General features: G+C 44.2%; 2 protein-coding genes across 5 annotated transcripts in view; both read right to left on the minus strand.

The window, feature by feature from the left end:
• Nucleotides 1-1,805: 1,805 nt before the first annotated feature.
• Nucleotides 1,806-20,469, minus strand: Cfap300 (cilia and flagella associated protein 300). Of its 4 annotated transcripts, none has more exons than NM_001039174.1 (7): nucleotides 20,279-20,398; nucleotides 20,033-20,114; nucleotides 15,598-15,673; nucleotides 8,569-8,735; nucleotides 7,463-7,635; nucleotides 5,007-5,073; nucleotides 2,826-3,458 (listed from the first exon to the last, which is right to left on the minus strand). In NM_001039174.1, exons 1-7 carry the CDS (start codon nucleotides 20,386-20,388, stop codon nucleotides 3,330-3,332), a joined length of 804 nt encoding a protein of 267 aa, NP_001034263.1. In that variant the 5' UTR covers nucleotides 20,389-20,398; the 3' UTR covers nucleotides 2,826-3,329. The 4 variants fall into 4 exon arrangements, with proteins under 4 accessions (XP_006242559.1, XP_038938051.1, NP_001034263.1 ...); XM_039082122.2 differs by having other exon boundaries at nucleotides 3,377-3,458; nucleotides 7,468-7,635; nucleotides 20,279-20,469; XM_006242497.5 differs by lacking the exon at nucleotides 5,007-5,073 and having other exon boundaries at nucleotides 1,806-3,458; nucleotides 20,279-20,469.
• Nucleotides 20,470-22,000: 1,531 nt separating this feature from the next.
• Nucleotides 22,001-22,949, minus strand: part of Cep126 (centrosomal protein 126) — a 67,501-nt gene continuing 66,552 nt past the window's right edge. Inside the window, exon 11 of the transcript XR_001839243.3 lies at nucleotides 22,001-22,891. The gene's annotated coding sequence lies outside the window, so the exon portion shown is untranslated. The remainder of the gene's footprint in view (nucleotides 22,892-22,949) is intronic.

A 22,949-nucleotide genomic window follows, 5' to 3' on the forward strand; every position in this document is an offset into this window, starting at 1 on the left:
AATCTGCTGCTTTGACAGCTCCAAGTATCTTTCTGGTGTCTGAACTTCCTTTAGCTCATCAGTATGAGTAATCTTTGCAAGGTACTACTTTGTGATGTGATCACGCCACCCAGTTATCTGATAGTGGCTCTTACTGCCTATGATGGCCGGAAAGTTTCAGCACCATGGCTCTGGCTTCAGTGAGGAAGTCCCTAGAAGCTGCCTTCCCCTGTGCATGGAGTCCTGAACAGGGCACCAGTGTACGGCAAGCTGGCAGGTGCCCACGGGCTTCCCAAGCCTCCTGTGCTTGTATCTTCATTTTTTTTTTTTTTGGTTCTTTTTTTTCCGGAGCTGGGGACCGAACCCAGGGCCTTGCGCTTCCTAGGTAAGCGCTCTACCACTGAGCTAAATCCCCAGCCCCGTATCTTCATTTTTGCTCATGGGAACTACAGCGTCTAGCATTTCCCAGCCTTCCCTATGTCTCTATCTAATGTCCAAGGTATAATTCTGAGCCCTTCTTCCTTAAGTAGCATCTGGGATTTTTGAAAAGTGTTTTAAAGTCCCAGAATACCATTCATATGACAGTGATGATGCCTGCTGTCACATGACATGGTCAGCTGTCTGAACCTTGACAGCCTTTCCACTCTCAGTTGACTCAGCTTGCATTTTTTAAAAATGGCTTCTGCAAGCTGTTGCTAATTTCCCCGCATTGTGTCACCTGAGGCATGTTCCCAGGCTCCATATCTCAGCCCACACTGCACAACTAAATACAGCTCTGACAGTTAAGACTTCAGCAAGTACTTCAGGGATGACTGGAGGGGACGAGCAGAGCGCTTAGGATGGGCATGTAGACAATGGCTGGCTGGAGGGCTGAGGAGCCCTGCAGAGGGCTCTGTCTTTGTGCCCCCTGCTCCTAAGGAACCCTCAGCCTCACTTCATGTGCCTAACTTAAGGAATGGCTTCTCTTCTCAAATGACGCGTCAACCAGGGTATATAAAGCACACAAGGCAGCCGCGTGGCACCACACACCTGTTGCTCTGTGCTCCGAAGGCAGCATCAAGAAGACTACTTAGGCCAGCTTGGTCTATGTAGTGACTTGCAAGCTACTGTGAGACCCTTCCTCAAACAAATCCTCCACATATAAAACAAACAAATTAATACAAAGCACAAAAACTAGGCACAGGTCCTGTTTTTATGAGAGGTAAATATTAAACAAATTAGTGCATTAGAATGTACAAGGGGCAGGGCCTAGAGCGAGGCCTCGGCAGGTAAGAGCTCTTACTGCGCCTGCAGAGGCTCCAGGTTCAGTTCCCAGTACCCACGTGGTGGTTAAACTGGCAGTGGCTCTACTTGTGGGTGACATGACACCTCTTCTGGCCTCCTTGGACATCAGGCATGCACATGGTGCTCAGAAACAAATGCAGGCTTACGCACGTCGTTAAAAGTGACACTGACTGACTGACTGACATCCAGTTCACTGGGGAGCTCCCACCCTCCGGGCCCAGGGGGATGCAGCAATCGTGCCTTCGTCTACATGCTGGCCTAAGCAACAGTAATCTGACAGATGCAACTCTCACCCCAAGGACGCCAGCAGGCAAGTTGCTTCTCAGGGTTTTTTGTTTTTGTTTTTTTTTTTAATTTGAATTTCCCTAATTGAGCATAAGTGTAGCCTTAAACTATACACTTGGCATCATTGTACACTTGAGATATATTTTGATTTTTGTAATTTATGAAAGGATCTTATTATTTCTTCCAGTTTACAGAAAAGGCAACTAAAGAAAGAAAGGTTACATAGTTCCCTTTGGGTCACAGAACAATCAATCATAGAATTTTTCAAAAAAGATTTATTGTAATTATAGAATTAAAATTTAAGGACTAGACAGTTCTTGGTGGCCTATAACTGTAACCCCAGCACTTAGGATGTAGGGGCAGGAGGATCAAGAGTTCAAGGTCATGGTTGGTACATCAGGTTGGAGGCCAGCCTGACCTGCGTGAAGCCTTGTGCTGACGTATCACAGTGAGTAGAGCAGTTGCCTGGCACGCACGAATGCTGGGTTCCAGTGTTAACCCCTGCCGTGTACCCCACAGTGTATATATCACTACTTTATGTCAATTGGAAACTGGGTGGCAGCCAGAGGTTTAATTTGTTATATTATAAGAATTAACAATTATTTTAAAATTTATTTTTATTTTATATGCATTGGTGTTTTGTCAGGTCCCCTGGACGTAGAGTTACAGACAGTTGTGAGCTGCCTTGTGGGTGATGGGAACTTAAACATGCACCATCTGGAAGAACAGTTAGTACTCTTAGTCACACCATTTCTGTAGCTCCAAGAGTTTACAATTATTTTTAAGTGAGGATTTTAGGTGGAAAAAAAATGAAGCAAAAGAATTCTGTTTTTCCTATCTGTAGAGATATAAACCTTTTTTACTTTTTTAAATATTTATTTTTATTATGCATATGAGTACACTGTAGCTATCTTCAGACACACCAGAAGAAGGCATAAGATCCCCATTACAGATGGTTGTGAGCCACCATGTGGTTGCTGGGAGCTCAGGACCTGTGGAAGAGCAGTCGGTGCTCTTGATTGCTGAGCCATCTCTTTACCCCAACCCCGAACTCCCCCTTTTACTTTTCAAGACAGGGTTTCTCTGTGTAGTCCTGAGTAGCCTAGAACTTGTTTCTGTAGATCAGAATGGCCTTGAACTCATAGAGAAACGATGCTGCTCCCTCCTGAGCATTGAGATTGAAGGTGTGCACTGTCATGCCAACAAGACATATACCTTTCTGCAATGATAAAAATGTAATTACATGAACTGAAGTAAAAAAATCATATTAATTCACATTAATGGCTGGTGGTAGAGATGTTTAATGTTTCTATTCTAATCCAGAATCAATTAGCTTCCCAAACAGTAACATAGAGCCAGGCCTGGTGGTACATGTTTGTATTACAACACTCAAGAGGTAGAGGCAAGAGAATCAGGAGTTCAAGACTATCCTCAGCTACATACTGAATTCAAGGCTCACCTATCCTAGGGTACATGAGACACTACCTCAAAAAACTAAAAACAATTTTTAAAGAAGGAAATTAGGGATGTGGCTGCATCTTAACAGAATGAACATGAACCTGTGACTTTCTACTTGGTACAGATCTATCGGGGATTCTAGCATGAGTATGTTGGACAAATTTAGAGAAAGGCACTTTGGTGTTTGCTCTCTTCAGCTCAAAATGGGCTCTTTACAGTGGCCTTTGATTGGTCTGCAAAGAGCCCTTTTATCTACCCATTAGGGCTAACACAGAGACACCATGAACTAAGGAGCAGTGCTAACAGATGGCTTATAAACAGCACTAAGCCATTTCCCCTACACCATAGCAATGATACAGGACATTCACGTGTCGCTTGATGGGGTCCACAACGAAATATGAGAATGTCTGCTCATGTTCTTTAGGTGAAGGGTAGCACACACCCAGAGAGTCCTGGAAAGAGAAAGTGTAATTATTTAATATTCAACCACACTGAAGTTTTTGACTATCATACTTATTTCTGCCCAAGCATCAGGAAACATAGCCAGGTGTAATGGCACACAACTTTAATCCCAGCTTTTTAAAGGCTGAAGGCAGAAGGACTGAGTTTGAGACCAGTCTGGAGTACACAGCAAGATGTCTATCTCAATAAACAAAGAAAAATCATTAGTCATATATAAAAATTTTAGATAATAATTGGCAATAAACCACCACTAGTATTATTAATAGTACAGCTCTATTGCACACACATGTCACAACTGTACCTCTTGCCTTAGGAGTGTATAGTCCAATCGTAGTCTTCCCATGGTGTTTTTGCTCGTTTGTTGTGCTTTATTTAACCTTATGTGCCAGGCTGGCCTCAAACTCATGACAATACTGCCTTAGTGCTGGACTACAGGTGTGAGCCATCATGTCTGGCTTCCTTTTTTTCTTATTTAGGGTGTGTGTGGGTGTTGAGATAGTGTTCCATCATGTAGTCCAGGCTAGACTAGAGCTTGATAGCCTTCTGCCTCAGTCCCCTGAGTGCTAGGATTCTAAGCTTGTACCTTTTCTGAATCTGTCAGTTTGAGAGAAGCACTTTATGGACCAATGAGCCACTCGGTGAGTCCAGGTACCTACTGCATGTGCCACTTGGTTGTGGTCAACTTGGTCCAAACCTAGACTATCTTTGGGAAGAGAGGATCTCTCTCTCTCTCTCTCTCTCTCTCTCTCTCTCTCTCTCTCTCTCTCTCTCTTTCTTTCTTTCTTTCTTTCTTTCTTTCTTTCTCGGAGCTGAGGACTGAACCCAGGGCCTTGCGCTTGCACCACTGAGCTAAATCCCCAACCCTGAGAGGATCTCTCTTAAGGGACTCCTTCCATCGGACTGGTGTGTGGGTAGTTTGTGGGGCGTTATCTTCCTTAATAATGGATGTAGGAGGAACCAGACCACTGTGGGCAGTGCCTACACTGGGCAGGTGGTCTGGGTCATATGAGAAAGCAGTCTGAACAAGCCATGAGGCGAGGTAGTAAGGAGAGCTTTCCCATGGAATCTGCTTCAGTCCTGCCTTGGCTTCCCTCAGTAGTGCACTGGGTCTGTACGGCAAAGTGTGGGTCTCCTCCATGCTTCATCACAACAGCAGAGAGCAAATGAGTATAGGAGGTGGTGCCAGGATGCTGGGTATTTCTGTGACAGACCTGACCTATTATTTTGGGAAGGATTGTGGGAAGAGTTTGGAACAATATTTAGGAAAAGCCCTCAGTGCTCAAAGTGGAGTGGGCTATTCTCCCAGAGCTTGAAGACAGAACTGAGAGAGAAGCAGTAAGTAGCATTCCTCCAGAGTCTCTGCTTCTCTCTTCCTGAGAGCAGGCTCATGGGCTGACCCCCAGGAAGCTGAGCCCTGTCACATTTGATTTTCATAAGTACTTAGCACCGTCATAACAAATACACATAACAGTGGACAGCATAAGCCACCAGGATGGCAACTGTATTTGTAATGAGTAGTTAACAAGCTCGATACTCACGTAGGCTTTCACTTTAAAGACAGAAGAGGTAATTTGTATTTCCTTGGTTCGAGGATGTTTCCGAACACTAAGGTGGGAAAAGAGGCACATGTAACATGTAACAAGCCTGGGGGCTGGAGAGAGCTCAGCCATTCAGAGAACCCACCGTTCTGGCAGAGGACCTGGGGTCTGTTCCTGGAGTCCATATCAGGAGGCTCATAGTCTCCTGTAACTCTAGCTCAGGGGTACTACACCCTCTTCTGCCCTCACTGGACTTGTGCATGCATGCACATACAAATAAATCATAAAAATAAGATGTCATCAGTTCACCTGCTCTTTTTATGAATTATTGTTATCCTTTAGGTCTTTAAAATTTTTTTTTTTTGGTTCTTTTTTTCGGAGCTGGGGACCGAACCCAAGGCCTTGCGCTTCCTAGGCAAGCGCTCTACCACTGAGCTAAATCCCCAACCCCTTTAAAATTTTTTAATACACAAAACTGTAAATGAGGGGATTGGGGTAACACATCTAAAGTACATTGCACACATTTATATTAAGTTGGCCTGATGAAACCCATTATTATGTATAACTAAGACATGCTAATGGGGCCTTTTTAAAATGTGGAGGAACTTGCACAATAGACTACAAGGGGTGCCTTTGAGAAAGAGTATTTCTGCAGTGTTTAAGTTCCAGAGTTAGTTGTTTCAAATATCTCAGTGAACCCTTCTTCACTGCACACGGCAGCGAGACATTCCACGGGCTACTGTGGCAGAGGCACATGCATGGTGGGCAGCAGAGAGGAAGATGTTAGTCTCCTGGGTTTACACAAACTACAAGTGCTGCCCACTTGACTACTGATGGACATGCATGCTTTTCTTTGTTCTCTCTCTCTCTCTCTCTCTCTCTCTCTCTCTCTCTCTCTCTCTCTCTCTCTCTTTCTTTCCCATAGCACCAGTATACTGGTCAGAGGTTATCATGGCAGTCTGTTCTCTCCTGTCTATGGCTTTCCGGGGACAGAGCTCAGTTTGTCTGGCTAGTGCAGCCAGAACCTTTACCTGCCAAGCCATATTGCTGCCTCTGTTTCCCTGACCTGTCCTGGAATCAGTGTTAGCCTAGCACCTGCAATGAGCCTCGTGCCTCTGCTTCCTCAGGGCTGCAATTAGAGATATGACCCCAATTCATCATCTTGAAATTATGTTTTTTACAAGATTGCTTTAGGGCTAGAGAGATGGCTTAGAGGTAGAGAGCCACTCTTCCAGAGGTCCTGAGTTCAATTCCCAGCAACCACATGGTGGCTCACAACCACCTATAATGAGATCTGGTGCCCTTTTCTGGCCTGCAGGCAGAACACTGTATGCATAATAAATAAATCTTTTAAAAAAGATTGCTTTATATTTTATGTGTATAAATGTTTGCTTCTATATATGTATGTATACTACATATATGTAGCGCTCAAAGAAACCAGAAGAGTTACATGTGGTTGTAAGCTGCCCTGTGGGTTCTGGGACCAAGCTGGGGTCCTTCGGAAAAGGAGCACTCTCTTAAGTGCTGAGCTGTCTCTCCAGGCTCAGGTTTTTTTTTTTTTTTTTTTTTTTTTTTTGGTTCTTTTTTTTTTTTTTTCTGGAGCTGGGGACCGAACCCAGGGCCTTGCGAACCCAGGGCCTTGCGCTTCCTAGGCAAGCGCTCTACCACTGAGCTAAATCCCCAACCCCAGGCTCAGGTTTATAGTTTACTCTTGAACTGAGCTTCCAATAGTAAGGAATGGGATGGAGGGTGGGAGACAGGGAGGGTGTGCCTAGTAGAATTCTAAAATTAACTACATGCCTTTGGCATTAACTTGGAAGGGTAAAGATTATATCTAAATGAAAATTCTTGTACTTCTTTAGAATGAAGGTTTTACAACCCCCATCCTTTGTGATCTCTCCTGTTCCTTCAGTATTTAAGGAAAGGTTGTGTGGAGGGAGAGGGATGTGATGTGGCAGTTGCTAGCATAGGACTGCATTGGACAGAGTGAGTGACAGATCTGAATGAGAAAAGGACAAGAATGAGAACTAAGTTTGGGGAGCTAGGCACTGCAGTGATACTAGCACTTGGGCTGCTGATGCAGGGGGACTGCCTGGACTACAGAATGAGTTCTAAGGCAGCTTGAGTTGCAGTGTAAGACTGTCTCACAGGACAAGACAAAGCAAAGCACAGAAGAACTGATATGACCCCTAAAGCCAGGGCTGCTGCCTCATAGCAGAATGGCTGCCTATGGACCAACATCCTGAGTTAAATACCAGCATGGAAAGGAAAGAATCATCCCACAGACAAACACACAAAAGCAAAACAAGCCATGAAATAGCTTGATAGTCATGAAACCCTTGGTTCCAGAAGCCAGAGGCAAGCTGCAAAAGGGCTCGTGCAGTTGCCAATATGAACGTGAGAGACACTGGGTGGTTCCACCTGCTTATAATTAAATTCCACAGTGAGAACATTACCTCACCAGATCCTTATAGATCAGCTTTGCCGTCTCCAGATAAGGCTTTAGCACATCTTCATACTGACAAAGGGACCCTCCGAGGCAGAGATGCTTAAAAAGACAGAACAGGAACTCTTCTCTTTCCACTGGGCTGAAGACTTCATATTTTTCTGAGTCTTCCATGAGCAAAACCTAAGATTAAAGCAATCATCTTAATAAAATGTAATATATTGAATTTATGGTTATGATTTTAAGCTTAACATATACTTAAAATGAGTATTTTAAACCTAGTACTTTTTGTGTACTGGGGATCACACAGAGTCATGTTTCTGACAGTGCACACACTCCACCACTTAACTACACTCCCAGAGCAACCTTAGGATTATCTGAGAACCAGTCATGGCCATGGTGTAGTGGTGCATTTCAGTATTAGGGTAAGAACAGGATTGGGAGGTCAAGGCTACCCTAGACTACTGGTTTAACAGCACTGCCACCATGCCACATTCATGAAGTGATAGGGACCAAGCACACGGGTTGTGCTTATTTCAGCTTCAGGGACTCTGATGCTACCTTCCGATCAAGGACTCTCGCAACTGTGCTATGTCCCAAGCTCCATTTTTAGCTTAGTTTTGTCGGTTTTGTTTTTGAGACAGTCTCATTATATAGCCCAGAATAGCCTGTAACTATATAGGTGAGGCTGGCCTTGAACTCCTGATTCCTTGCCTCTATCTCTTAAGTGCTAGGATTATATGAATATGCCACTATACCCAGTCTTCCATAAATATTCTTACTATTCATTTGCTTTAAAGACTCCTTCAGAAGACCACAGCTACTCATGAAGTCATCAGAGTCTCTTTCCCTGTGGATTGTAGGCACACTGAGCCAGATGACTACTGAGAGGAGCTGTCTTACAAACGTCTAGTGTTTGCAGACCTTTGCTATCGCATGTCAGTGACACCTGCCTGACAGATACAAGTTGCTAAGCACACACACGGAGAAGAAACATTAGCATGGTCACATCGCCTAGCTAGAGGTAGCTTAAGAGTTTGACTCAGGCTTTGGGCTTTGATATTTACATTTCTTTCAATAAAGTTCCACTGTGAAATTTTAAAATTCTTTACTTACTTTTCTCAGTTCATCTGAAATGAGAAACGGATCACAGAAAGAATCTAGGCACTTGACAATGTGTCCACTTTCTCGTACAATATTTTCATCATATAACCGCTGGAAAAATGACATTGAAAGTTGTGTGCATGGAACATTTATAGCTTCAATTCTTTTCACTTCAGTGCCTGAAAAGAAGATACTTTGTAAAGAACAAAGCTGTAAAAGTGAATTTAGTGATTTTAGTCTTCTCTAACCCTTTAAAAAGGATGTATTTTTATTTATGTGTATGTGTGGTATCTGTGTGTCTGCCATGTGTGAGGTCAGAAGGCAGCATCAGATCCCCTGGAGCTGGAGTGACAAGCAGTTTTGAGCCATATGACTTGGGTTCAAATTCCAGTCCTTTTGTTTTGTTTTTGAGTCAAAGCCTGGTATGTAGCCTTGGCTGTCCTAGAACTCACTATATAGACCTGGCTCGCCTCAAACTCACAGAGAGTTGCCTTTCATTGAGAGCTGAGATTAAAGATGTGCGCCATGCCTCCATGCCTGACTCCACCCCCACCATGCCTGGTTCCGCCCCAATTTTTAGTTATTTCTAAAATCAACCATTATGCACAGACTCTAAGAAATAACCAATGTGACACATAAGTCAAAAGCTCAGTGGTCGGGGCTGGGGATTTAGCTCAGTGGTAGAGCGCTTACCTAGGAAGCTCAAGGCACTGGGTTCGGTCCCCAGCTCCGAAAAAAAGAACCAAAAAAAAAAAAAAAAAAAAAAAAGCTCAGTGGTCAAAAGTGCTGCACAAAATCATGAGTTTAGTCCCCAACTACCACAAAAAGACAAAACCCAGCTCCAAGGTGCTTTTTGTGACAAATGCCACAGATATACATACACACTATTACTTCTACCAATACATTTTAAATTGAAATAGAATGTAGGGTCAGTGGTTAAGAGCACTTGCTGCTCTCCCAGAGGCCACTGCTTACATCCAACTCTGCATCAGGTGGCTCACGACCACCTGTAACTCTAGCTCCGAGGAGACGTCAGTAGGTACCCACACCAGCACACAGATAGAAAATAAAAATTAAATCTCTCTCTCTCTCTCTCTCTCTCTCTCTCTCTCTCTCTCTCTCTCTGAGACAGGGCTTCTCTGTGTAATCCTGGCTGTTCTAGACTCCCTCTATATCTACGGACCAGGCTGGCCTTGAACTCTGTAGTGAACTTCTGCTTCTCTCGTGGTGAGATTAAAGGTGTCTGTCATCTGCTCCAGCAAGGAGGTGGAGAATAAATCTTAAAATACACACACACACACACACACACACACACACATCCCCCAAACCAAAGCACCAAAGATTAGCACAATGGGTCAGTGAATAAAGGTGTTTGTTACCAATTCTGATGACCTAAGTTCAATCTGTTAGACCCACACAATAAAAGAACAGAAGCAATTCCTGAAAATTATCCTAGGTGCACACACACCGAATGTTAACAACAAAAAGCTGAGCATTGTGGTGGCTTCCATCCATAATTCTATCACTTGCAGCAAAGGTGGGAGGATAGATAAACATGGCAAGTTCCAACTGGGCTGCACAGTGAGACCTTGTTTCAGAAAACAAAACATCAAAACCAAAACATTAATTTAATTAATTATCATCTGTGGAGTCTTTGACGATGCCTTGAAATGTTTTCTCTTCATTACAAAGTCTCCTTTACATTCCTGACAGTGTCTATGACACAAAGTTTTCCAGGCAAGAACTTAGAGCAGTTCTGACCAAGTCACTGCATGCCCAAAGGGAAGGAAGTGTGGAATAACCGCACTGGGTTCTGCTTCCTGTGTGGCCCCAGCTCCTCCCTTTTTGCCTCCCAGTCTCCAGGCTACACTTATTCCTTGAATATTTTAGAAATAGAATTTTCACCAGCATGGTGGTGACACACCTTTAATCCTAGCACAAGGGAGGCAGAGGCAGGTGGATCTCTATGAGTTTGAAGCCAGCCTGGTCTACAGAGTGAGTTCAAGGGCAGCCAGGGCTACACAGAGAAACCTTCTCAAAAAACAAAACAAAACAGAGATCTTTCTGTTAGTATAAATTAAGCTATACAGTCATAAAGATGAAGACAAATATTTTCATTATCAATGTACCCCTCCCCACTCTGACCTACTTACAGAGTCTTCTATACAATGATGTTCTTTTGTCTTTGGACACTCTGTTGTTTTTAAGGGCTGTAGGCTTCAGGACCAGAACCCAGGGTCCTCCACATGCTACTGCTGAGGTCCACCTACAGGGTTACTGCTCTATCACTAGCCTGAGAAATGCCAGGTCTTAAAAGTCACTTGGCAATTGTTTGGCTATCCACCAGGTCATGTTGGAACCTGTCATTGCAGGTTATAATCCTAGACATGGGGCCGGGAAAGCTGCCTGAAGCCAGGAACTGTGTGTGCTCCAGTGACTTCAAAGGCTGTGCTGCAGAGAGAAGGCTGCTGTTTATGAGGCCCCACCCTCTTAGAGCAGATCAAGTAAAAGCCTACAGACTGTGATGGAATAGCTCTGGGAGCTTCTCAAGGACCAAAGGGCCTCAAGGAGAGCCTGGCAGGTCCATGGCACTGGCTGGTGGACACCACACAGAAGTAGTGACGTGCAGGCTATGTGCTGAGACAGTCTTTGTAAACCAGGCTGGCCCTGAACTGCCAATAACCTGCAACTTGTATCTGCCACCCCCAACCCCCACCATGAAGGGCCTACTGGTGTGCACCCCAACCTGGCTAGTATGTCATTTTAATAAGTCTGACTAAATTAAATTCAGACTTAAGGTGTGAAAGGTCAACTGCCACGGGCTGGTGCGTTCTACCAGTTCACAGGACCCAGCCCGGTGTAACTGCATTCTGAGCAGGGGCTGCTGGAAAGCAACTGAGAACAGAGGGAGTCAGGGCAATAGGATTTTGTCCCTAGTTCCTAAATTCAGTTTCTTCACATGCAAATACTATTTGTCCTACCTCAAAAGATTCCAGCCTTTACCTCGTGAAGGCAAGATAGATAAGTAAGATAGAGGTAGAGTTCACTCTGAGGCAGTATTCCTTTCTGTATGTAAACCTGTCACATCAAATGTGTGCTTCTCAAATACACTGGTTGGGCAGGCAGCGGTGGTGTAAACCTTTAATCCAAGCACTCAAGAGGCAGAGGCAGGTGGATCTGTGAGTTCCAAACCAGCCTGGTCTACAGAGTGAGAAATCCAAGATAAAATAAAATACAGCGATGGATGAACATGGGACAGCCATTTCCACTCCAAGCCAGAAAGAAGACTGAAAGACCAAAGGCCTTGACTAGAACTAGATGAGTTTCCCAGCAAGCCTGAGAGGAGACAAATTCCTTGCACTTTTAGGCTCAAGAGAACTCATTTTAGTTTTATCTTATGCCTTCTGGGCCTACTGGGAGTGTTCCCATAGCTCCCTGGTTGGAGGAGAACCAATTCTGAAGGTTTCTAGGGGTTAACTTGCCCCCAAGCTCTGTATGGGTGGCCCTGTCTTTGATTCTAAGATTAGAGGCTATCTGGTCTGGGAAAATGACCTCTGATTCACCTCCATTTTTTAAAGATTGTTTTTTAAAATTATGTGAAGTGTGTGCACGTGTGTGCGGGTGCCTTCAGAGGCTGGAGGTGTTGGAGCCCCTGAATGTGAATGGCCTAATAGGGTGCTGGGAACTGAACTCAGGTCCTCTGGAAGAGCAGTACAAGCTCTTAGTTACCGAGCCCTCTCTCCAGCTCTGAACCACCTTCTGGGTCTTTCCTTTTCTTTTTTAAACAAACAGTTCATGTTGAAAGCTGAGGAGCTAAGACGTCTACGAGTGCCTTAGCTCCAGCAGTGTCTTTGCTGATATTATCGCATTTCTATTTCTGGTTTCTGCTGAAATGACTGATTACATCCATAAGTCACACCCTGATCCCTTCCTTCACTACATGGTTTCCTACCATAACCTTGGTGTTCTCTTCAGAATAAGGTTCCTTGTTTTTTCCACAATTTAGCAAGGCTAAAACCTTCACAGTCTTCGTTTTCCAGTCCCTTCTTGCTTAACGATGCCTCCTTCTAGGTGGAGACATAGCTTGATTGGCAGAGTACTTTCTAGCATGCATGAAGCTCCTGGTTCAATTTCCAACACTGCATAAAAAGGATGTGGTAGTGGAGGCCTGCAATCCCAGCACTCCAGATGCTGAGGATTGCTTTGAGTTCAAAGTTAAATCTGGACTGCACACAGTTTTCAAACAGCCTGGCCTGTGGAGTAAGACTGTCTCAGAGAAACATAGAAAGTTGATTTTTGTTGTTGTTCTTGTTCTTGTTGTTTATAAAGACTCCAAATGAAAACTGAGGGGAAGATGCCAATCTACCAGAAATATAACAGCAACAGAAAATGAGAGGAGAGGAATGGATGAAGAGCATTGGGAACATATAAGAAATCCCTCTTCAAAATAAAAGTACTGGGCTGGAGAGACTGCTCTTGCAGATCTCAGAACCCAGCCAGGTAGCTCAGTGCTTGTAAACATAGCTCCAGGGGATGCAACACCCGTTTCTGGTCTCTGTAGGCACTTGCATGCATGTGCACATCCACACACGCACACATAAATAGAAAATACATCCTAAAGACCCAAGTGGGGGTGTTTCTAATTTCAGAGTTGTAATTATTACCCATGAGGGTAATAATGACACTTCAGAAGCTGTCTTTGTGCAGGGTTTCACTCCTCACTTAGAATAAGGTCTGGTAAAACGGCTCAGGGGGAGACGGACCTATTGAGGTCAGCATGGGTTTGACCCAGGGACCTGCACGGTAGATGGAGATCCAAACTGTTCTGACTCCACACACAGACCATGAATATAAGTAAGTTTACAGTTCAACAGCAGGGCTCAGGGAACACCTTGGTGGGGAGCTGGGAAGAATGTTGAGAGCTGGAGGGGGAGGCCCCTTGCTGAGCCATAACAGGCCTGTCCCACTCACTAACCCACAGCAGCCACGGCTACCTGCAGAAGAGCAAGCTGGCTAAAATTCCAATGGGATGGGGGAGCTAACAAGGACCCATCCCTGACCAAGGAGTTACTGGCAGCTGGCAGTCTAGAGGAGTGGGGTTGGGGGGGATCATTCTTCTTTTGGGTGACTTTTCGGTGATTTTTTGTAATTCATCCATGCTCTGGGGAATGCCCCATACCTATGCACAAGTGGACAGCACTGCTGGGCCTGGAGAGTTCACTGGAGAAAAGGTGGAGGTGGGAAGTGTTTGGGGAGTGGGACCCAGAAGAGTTGGAGGGGACCGTGGTGGGGGTAGTTATGGTCAAAGCTCATTGTGTACATGTATGAATTCTCATAGAATACATTTTTTAAAAAATAAAATCATAAAAAAACTTAGGAGCAAGGGAGCACCGCTCTGCGGAGCCGATGCTGGGATGGGGCGACTTGTGCTTCCTTCTGTGAACTTTGGTTTCTTTTTAAAAGATTGAAGTCGGGGGTTGGGGATTTAGCTCAGTGGTTAGAGCGCTGGCCTAGGAAGCGCAAGGCCCTGGGTTCGGTCCCCAGCTCCAAAAAAAGAACCAAAAAAAAAAAAAAAAAAAAAAAAGATTGAAGTCACGATGAACATTTAAAGACCTCCATGCTACCTAGTTCTGATTATCTGCTCTTGAAAAATCCAAGTTGGCAAATACAGGAGTTTAAAAACTGAGCTTAATTTTGTACGTAGTCTGCAGAGCAGGCTGCACCAGCCTTCTGCTCTGAATTTGGCAGGCGTCCTTGGCCAAAAGCAATAAAAGTTGACCTGCTGAGTCTAACAGAACCCCTTTTGTAACTTTGTTCTTGACTAATACTCTAAAAAAGTTACTGTGTGAAGGCTTCTTAGAGTTCCATGAAGACACAGGTTGGAAGTTTAACAAAAGGTTCCTTCCTAAACAAAACATCTAATTTCTAAGCAGTTGGCATTTACCTGTGCACAAATTGGTCTTATGTATTTTCTTTCTAAGTGGAATGGTGTAACTTGTTGCATGGCTGAGACCTCAACCTTGAATTTAAAATGTGATGTTCATGTTGGCTTTCAAAACTCTTTTAGGGGAGATGGCTCAATTGGTAAAAGTGCTGGCCAGGTGAGTCTGATGGCTTCAGACACACGGGCATGCATATAAAATTTCCCAGGACTGTTTTAGTGTCTTATTAGTGTCATCTAGAGAAAGGTCCCCCTTTAAGAAGTCTTTTTTCTGTTATTTGTTATTATTCTAAAAAGTTCCAGGGCAGCCAATTAATGTCAAACCCCATGAGAGCTGCGGCTGTGCTCTGTCCAGGCCTTCTCATCAGTGGACACTGTCTGAGCCTTCCCCTCTGGGTTGATCTGACCATCTCCCTTACCATGTTCTCATTTCTATGGAAAAATCTGGAGTGTATATATGTCCACATGGGGGTGTAAGTGTACACAGGTACCATGGAGGCTACAGATCCTAGAGCCCCTGGAGCTGGAGTCATAGTGTTATGCTGGATATGGGTACTAGGAAGTGAACTCAGGTCCTCTGGAAGGGAACTATGTCACTTACCTGGTGAACCATCTTTCTCTCCTTCCATTCTTCTTATGTTGGCCATGTATCAGAGGATGGCCTTAAACTCTTGACCCTGCTGCTCTGTCTCCCCAGTGTTGGGATGACAGGTGTTACGGGTGTGTACAACTACTTTCTGTGATGCTGGAGATGGAACTGAGATCTTCATGTATCATGTAACATGTCCCCACTTAATGTGTCAGTGAATTCCAGAAGTGCATGTTTCCTCTTATTCCTATCACTGTGACTTGCCCATAGCAGAATATTTAAATATAAAATACACGATGCATATTTTTCTAAACTACTGAGAGGAAATTGCTCTGATGTACTATGTCAGGATAATAGCAAGAGACAGATGCAGGGAAGGCCTGACACAGCTGGTCACATATTATTACGATGTCACAATTTGTACTTTAGTGATACAAATCACTAGCAATAATTGCTAAGGCAAAATTTCATTAAAATAGTAACTTGGAAATTAAAATATAAAAATCTTTACCTAATGTAGTCCACTGTCCAGAAGATTCTGCGAGTAGCTGCAAATGTGGGATAACATTTGGGTCTTTGAAAAAAGCCTACAATACAAATGGAAGGGGCATGTTAGAACGAAAGTAGTAAAAGACCATTTGATTCAAAGTAAGAAGAAAACCTCTGCTTTCCTTACTGCCATTTAATAAAAGGCACTAGACACCAGACCCAGGGCCTTGTCTATGCTGAACAACGCTCTACCCCTGAGCTACATCCTCAGCCCTTGTCTCTTTCTTTCTTTTCCTTTTCCTTTTTTTTTTTTTTTTTTGACAGGGTCTCCTTCTGTAGCTCAGGCTGGCTTTGAATTTGCTAAATAGCCCAAAGTTTCCCTCAAAATCTTACTCCTCTGGCCTCAACACTGTATGTTAGGGGCACAGGGATGAGCCATTATGCCCAGCTTGAAGGATTTTTTTTTTAAAGACAGTGTGTGTCATGTATTCAGGCTAGCCTAGTACACACTTGTAACTTGCTATATAGCCAAGGATAACCTTGCACTCTGGAGGCTCCTACTTTTATCTTTTAGGTGTTGGGCTAAAGATGTGTAGCATCACACTGGCTAGAAGAACTTTAAATCAAGAAAAAGGTTACTGAATTTTATTTTTTAAAGAAAGAAATGAAACCAAGAGACAGTGAGATGGTTCAGAAGATAAGACTGCACAAGTCTTAGGACCTGAGTCTAATCCAGGCTCTATGTAGTGGAAGAAAAGAACTGACTCTTAAAACTGCCTTTTGGCTCCCACGTGTGTACTATGGTCAAGATCACGGACACATACACACACACACACACACACACACACACACACACACACACACACACACACACAGAGAGAGAGAGAGAGAGAGAGAGAGAGAGAGAGAGGGAGAGAGAGAGAGAGAGAAACAGAGAGAGAGACAGAGATAGAGGCAGAGAGAAAAATACTAGAATTTTTTTAAATAAAAGAAATTAAGTCAAGTAGATAGGAGGACATGTGTGTTCAGCGGGGGGATGGAGGTATGAGCTAGCCTGTCTCAAACCCTGGGGATCCCTTTAAGCCTGATTAGAGGTCATAAACAGAAGTAGAGCAACTGACTTGCAGCAGTTAACTTAGGGCCAATTAAAATGTTTTTATTTTTTTAAATAGATTTTATAAAAAAGACTTCCTTTCATTTGTTTAGTGTTTCTGGCCAGCATGCATGTGTCTCAGGTGTGGGGACCAGAAGAGAGCATTGTAACCTCTGGAACTGGAGTTACAGGTAGGTGGTTGTAAGTAAGGTAAGTGCTCTTACTGCTGAGCCATCCTCTTTCCAGCCTCCTGAAATGTTCTTATAAAAGCCCCTTCTTACATTAAACCAAGGTTTCTTTTTAAGTTGAAATTACAACTATATCCCTAAAAGCACATTTAAAAACAGAAAGGACAGAGGGGGTCTCTACATATACATAGTTTGTTGGTTTGCTACAGAATTGACATCACAGCATCTGCAGGGACTTCCTAAATGTCAACTTTAGTAAAATGATGTATTCTTTGAAAATATCAGCTGACTCAAAGGTACTGATGTCAAAATGCACAGAACGATTAAATAAATGTGTTTGGTAACATGAAAAAGGTATCTGTTATTCCCCCCCTCCCCCCCCATAATGGGAGTCAAACCCAGGGCCTGGCCTGCCAGGTGAGTGAGTGCTGCACCGGCTGAGCTACCACGTCACACAGTCCTGAGTGCAGTGTCCGACTGACTGCTGCCTTATCAGTCCCCATCAGCCCTCTCTTCTGTGAGGATTTCGAGCCAGTATTCCTTCATCCAAGTCTGCTAGGGTTGATGGGATGCAGCCATGGGCCTAAGTTCTGCTCCTGAGATGGACAGAGGAGCCTGTGCAGAACCCTAGGCAAAGTTCTGCAAAATAAAAGGCTTGTCACTGTTTACACGGAAAACTCATTATCTGCACACCAGGGTGAAGCTCTGAGTCCTACATGTTGATCTGATGGTGTTCTCTTGAGATCCTAAAGTAATATTACAGCCACCAATGAGCTCGAAGACAGCCACCTGCATGCACCGTGTAGCTGAACATGCCTAACAATAAAGTTAATTTGTGTCATTTACTCTCCCATCTTTTCTGTGTTTAGTAAAGTCAGCTACTCTAGGCAACTATGTCAGAACCCTGAGACTCACCCAGCACTTTGTCTTTCCCTCCTTTTAGCATCTCAGCAGTCCTTAAGCCTCCCTCCCAGTACTTCTCTGAGCCACTTCAGGGTTAGTGGGAAATGAGGACTTCAGCAAGCACATATTTAGAGTAACCTTAAGAATAGCTCAAAGAGTTGGGATTATAGACTGTGTCGCCATGTGTGGCTCCCCAGTAGTTTAGATATGAGTCTTACTTTATTTGGTTTTGAGCTAGCCTAGGCCAAAAATGATCTTGAACAGATCCACTTGCCTCCATCCCTCCCAGTGTTGGGATTCTAGGTATAGATTACCATGCCTGGTGTGTGTAGTGCTGGGATGTATGCTAAACCAGTACTCTACCAATTCAGCTGCATTCTTAGCCCAAGAAGAACTTTAAAATTAGAAAGAAATGCTTGGGATTGTGAAAGTAATTATTGAGTTTTATGGATGATTATTGAGCCCATTAAAGCTACTCTGCTGAGCAACTGAAAGGCAGAAGGGAAAGGAAACATATAGATATAACATTTAGATATAACATATAGACAGCTTCTGTCACATTGCATCAGCTCACCTTCCCTTTGTGCCCAGGGTGTTTTCTATGGGATCTATTAAAATTCTACTTCAGTATGCTGTGGAGACTGACTTGCTAAAACTGTATGTGCCTTATAATCTGGGATCAGAGCTTATCTTAACAACTGCCAAGTGGGATAAAGAAAGCGTTTAACAAGTATTTGCTGAATAAACAGGTATATTAAATGTTATATATGGAGACAACAAAAAGTATCAAAGAAAAAACTGGCTATGGTGGCATACATCTTTAGTCCCAGCAGTGGGGCAGGCAGGTCTCTGTGAGTTTGAGGCCAGCCAGGGCCACACTGTGAAACTACCCTCAAAAGTAAATAAAAAGAAAGAAAACATATTGTATCATTTCAAAATTCTGATCTTAAAAATGAGTAAAGTGTCGGTAAATCGTTAAAATCTAACCATGACTAATAATAATGAGATGGCATTAAAATTCTACCACAGGTAAAAGGAAATGGACTGAGACCAATTTGCCCTCTGTTATGGCAAACAGATTGGAAAATGTAGCTCAAAATTCATGTCCTTTCTTCAACCTCAGAGTGTGCTCAGAAGGAAGGCCATTGCAGATGTTAATGCTATCCTGGTGTAGGGCAGACCTCTGATTCAGTATGAGAGGTGACTTTAGAGGAGACAGGGTCATGACAAGGAACTACAGGAAGCTGGCCAGCTGCAGCAAGGAGTAGGCAAGGCTTCACCTCTACAGGTTTCTGACTGGACCACTCCTCTTGTGGATGGCTTGCCTGCTCTCCTCACTCAACGGCAGTGGGTAAGGTGACTGATATTATTTGCTGGCATTTTGGTGAGGGCCCAAGACATTCTTCGGAGATTTCTATCTCTGGCTATTGAGAACGCTATATTACTAGCCCACAGTGGGCATTCAGATAGTGTCGTGATGAACAGATTGCATGCCAGCTATAAAGGCGAATGGCAAGGAATGAAGGTCACCTCACACACCTGAACACTTTACCTACTGTTGGCCGGGAGGCAACACTGAAAAATGATGGGGCTCAGTTCTAAGATTCATATCAAAAACTCCTACCTTTGAATGAAACTTGCTTTCTTTAAAGAATTCCCTTCTAGCTAAGGGCTTTTCCAAACAGGCCATTGCTCAAAACCTTTGGGAGGAAGTCCTGTTTGGGCACTGCTGTTGGAGCTTGGTGCCCACTTCTCAGGGTGAATTCGATTTTCAGAAGCCGGAGGTATTTGGAGTTAAGCCTAGTAAAGTCAGGGGTGAAGCTGGGTAGTAGTATTTAAAAACAGGATGTGCTCGTTTTAAAAAAAAAAAAAAAGCCCTTGCCATTTTCTGTCAAAATCGGTAACACATGCCTCTATTTCAGCACTGGGGACGCTGAGGCAGGATAACTGATATGGGTTCAAGGCCATCATGAATTACACAGTGATACTGTCTAAAATAATTACAGATTTGTAAAGTAATCTAAGGCAGAATCCCGTAAGTAGGTAAAAGATATTGGCAAGGTTGTCATGATGGCACTTGGGTGGCAGAGGCAAAGGATCCCGGCGAAAGCCAGACTAGTCTGGTCTACAGAATGAGACACTGTCTCAAAAAACCCCGAGAAACAAAACAAAACAAAACCCAAGTTGCACTTTTTATTACTCCCAAACTCTAAGAACGCGTCATGGAGTGTTCCCAAGAACATCAAGAGAGACCCCTCCCTCCCCATACCAACCGTGACAAAATCATCCTTTTGGTAGGGCTGGAACGTCTGGTCGAAGCCGAACGCCTGAGCCTGGATTCTTCCCAACATGGACCTGGCAGAGGGGGAAGAATAGGTGGGCCCTGGCTGGAGTTGAGGGAGCGTAGTGCCAAGTGCCGGAGCACGAACACGAAGAACCCCAAACACGAGCGCGGAGCCACGGCCCTAGCCCACCGACCCAAGCCCGCCGCACGGCCACTTCCGCCCCTCGGCCCTCACCACTGGCGGAGCCTGTTGGTGATCTCCCGGGCGCTCAGGGACGAGAAGGTTCTCTGAGGTAGGAATCTGAAGTAGTAGCCGCCTCTATCCCGCGGCTCCCCAGTCGCCATCGTGCTTACGGCCACGGGAAAGAAAGTAGTACTCGTTTCCATAGCGACACAGCTGGAGGAGACGCACCACGTTCCGGGGGCGGGGCCGGGAAGAGGAGAGGTGGGCCCCCTGGCTCAGCACGCATGCGCCATGGCTCGCCCGGTACCTAACCTTGCCACTGAGGACTCCTCTTAGGATATGGAGGGAAGTTGACAGTATCTGTGTTGACTCCTAGTGCTAGACACCGGCTAGTGACTTAAAATCAAACCTACAGTTTCAAACTGATAGTTCCCAAGGGGAAATATGCTCTGCACCAAGCAAAAGTCTAGTCTGGTTTGATTTGAGAGACAAAGGGACTGCTTTGGAAAATATTCTGGCTCTTTTCCTTTTGAAGTTTCATCTCAGGGCTAAAATAGGCCGGTTCCTTCGGGCACTACACCACAACATGCTAATCAATGTGGGATGTATGTCTACCTGGTGAAAATCGCATTCAGGCGCCAACTTTTAGTTTTCTAGTGTTGAGCTGTTACAGGATTTTTTTTTTTTTTTTAGATTTTTTTTTTTATTAACTTGAGTATAGGATTTTTTTTTTTTTAACTTCTACTAACTTCAAGAGGTCAAGTAGAAGGGGGCAGGGACAGAGGGAGAAGGGGAAAGGGAAAAGGAGAGAGAGGCCCACTGTTTTCACCGTTGCTTTGTGTACCACGAATATTATTCTATAATTTATCTACAATTTAAGGCTGTTAGGAATGCAGTAGTGAACATTCTTATGTAGGATTTTTTTTTTCAGTTCTTTGCCAATTCATAAGTTTATAGGGTTTTTTAAAAATTTTTTTTGTGTTTTCCTGTATGTATATCTGTGCACCGCATGGGAGCCTGGTGCCCTAGGAGGCCAGAGGAGGGCATCACATCCCTAGGACAGTTGTGAGCCATTCTGTGGATGCTGGGAGCCCTGGTCTCTTCTTAATCACTGCTAAGGTTTAGCTCCAGCTGACCAGTATCCAACATCTGAGAAAGCTAAGGTGTTGCTTAGTGGTTCTGATATCTTGTTAATCATAGCTGATTCTTTCAGTCCCAGCTACCCAGAACCACAGGATCTTAATTCAAAGTAATAAATGGGCGTGATAGATAAATTTCCCTCTGAAACTTCACAAGCTAGGCCAGTAAGTGTGCAGGCCACCTCAGTTCTCTCTTTGCATTCTCATTCTCTCTCTCTCTCTCTCTCTCCTCATGCCTCTGCCTCTATCTCCCCACCCCCAGGCCCCCATTCCTCATCCCTCCCCCAATACACCCCTGATACCAGATCTGTTGTGTGGCCAAATTTCTCAGGAATACACCTTGGCACAGCATGGGCCTGCCAAAGGTACCCCCACCACATATCTTTTTTTTATCACAACAAGGCCTCTACCGTCTGTCTTGCTCTCAATATTTTTTATCTTCTAAGCCTCCACAGAAGAACTCACCGAACACTGAACATTCAAATCCTTTTCTTGTATAAAGTTCCAAAGCCCTTCTATACTCCTCCCAAAGCAACATGGTCAGTTCTATCACAGCAAAAACCCACTTTTGGTACTAACTTGTCTTAGTTAGGCTTTCTATAGCTGCAATAAAACATCATGACCAAAACACAGGTTGGTGAGGAAAGGATTTATTTTACTTATATTTCCATAACACTATTCTTTATTAAAGGAAGTCAGGACAGGAACTCAAACAGAGCAGGAGCCTGGAGGCAGGAGCTGATGCAAAAGCTGTGGAAGGGTGCTGCTTACTGGCTTTCTTGGTCTGCTTTCTTATAGAACTGAGGACCACCAGTCCAGGGATGGCACCACCCAGAGGGCTGGGCCCTCTCCCCATCAATCCCTAATTAAGAAAATGCCCTGCAGGTCTTCCAGAGGCATTTTCTCAGTTGAGGTTTCCTCCTCCCAGACACTTAAGTTGACATAAAAGTCACCAGGCTACAAACTACAGAGGAAGCAAGAGGAGAAATGTCTCTCTGGCTTATGGGGGCTTTTAAAAAGCAGACTGTATCGCAAAGAGGGCTAGTCATAGCTTGGGGACGGAAAGGTGAGAAGTTTCAGAAATGAATTGACATTTTCTTTTCTCCTTCCCTGGTTTTCTGTTTCTGGGAGAGGGTGTTTTGAAACAGGGTCTTGCTGGTCTTGCTGTACATAGCATGCACCACCATGCCCAGGCTGGTCTTGAATTCACCATATAGCTCAGGCTATCATCAGACTTGGGACAATTCTCTTGCTTTAGCCTCACTTGTCTTGACCTCTCAGATTCCTGGAATTATAGGTGGGAACCACAATGCCTGGCTCCTTTTCTGCCTTTATATGGGCTTTTGGGTGTGGCATGGTGTCAGATAGCATTTCACAGAGAGAATTGTCTTTTAGAAGGGCAGGTGATGCTATCCTGAAATTCCCAGAACTTGGGAGGTGAAGGCAGGGGGATCAGAAGTTCAAGGTTGAACTTCTTGGGTACTCAGAGAATTGGAGGCCAGCTCCAGGTCACATGACACCTTACCTTTAAAAAAAAGTGAAAATAAAATAAGTTGATTTTCAAGGAATACCTTTAATAAATG

Source organism: Rattus norvegicus, chromosome 8 (genome assembly GCF_036323735.1).
Source record: "Rattus norvegicus strain BN/NHsdMcwi chromosome 8, GRCr8, whole genome shotgun sequence".
NCBI classification, from domain to species: Eukaryota; Metazoa; Chordata; class Mammalia; order Rodentia; family Muridae; genus Rattus; species Rattus norvegicus.

Coding starts and splice junctions, on each gene's coding strand:
- Cfap300 (NM_001039174.1), bottom strand. CDS start 20,388: ATGGCGACTGGGGAGCCGCGGGATAGAGGCGGCTACTACTTCAGATTC. Junction 8,736..15,597: donor TGGACAGTGGACTACATTAG/GTAAAGATTTTT, acceptor TCTTCTTTTCAG/GCACTGAAGTGAAAAGAATT. Junction 3,459..5,006: donor TCTTTAAAGTGAAAGCCTAC/GTGAGTATCGAG, acceptor TTCTCTTTCCAG/GACTCTCTGGGTGTGTGCTA.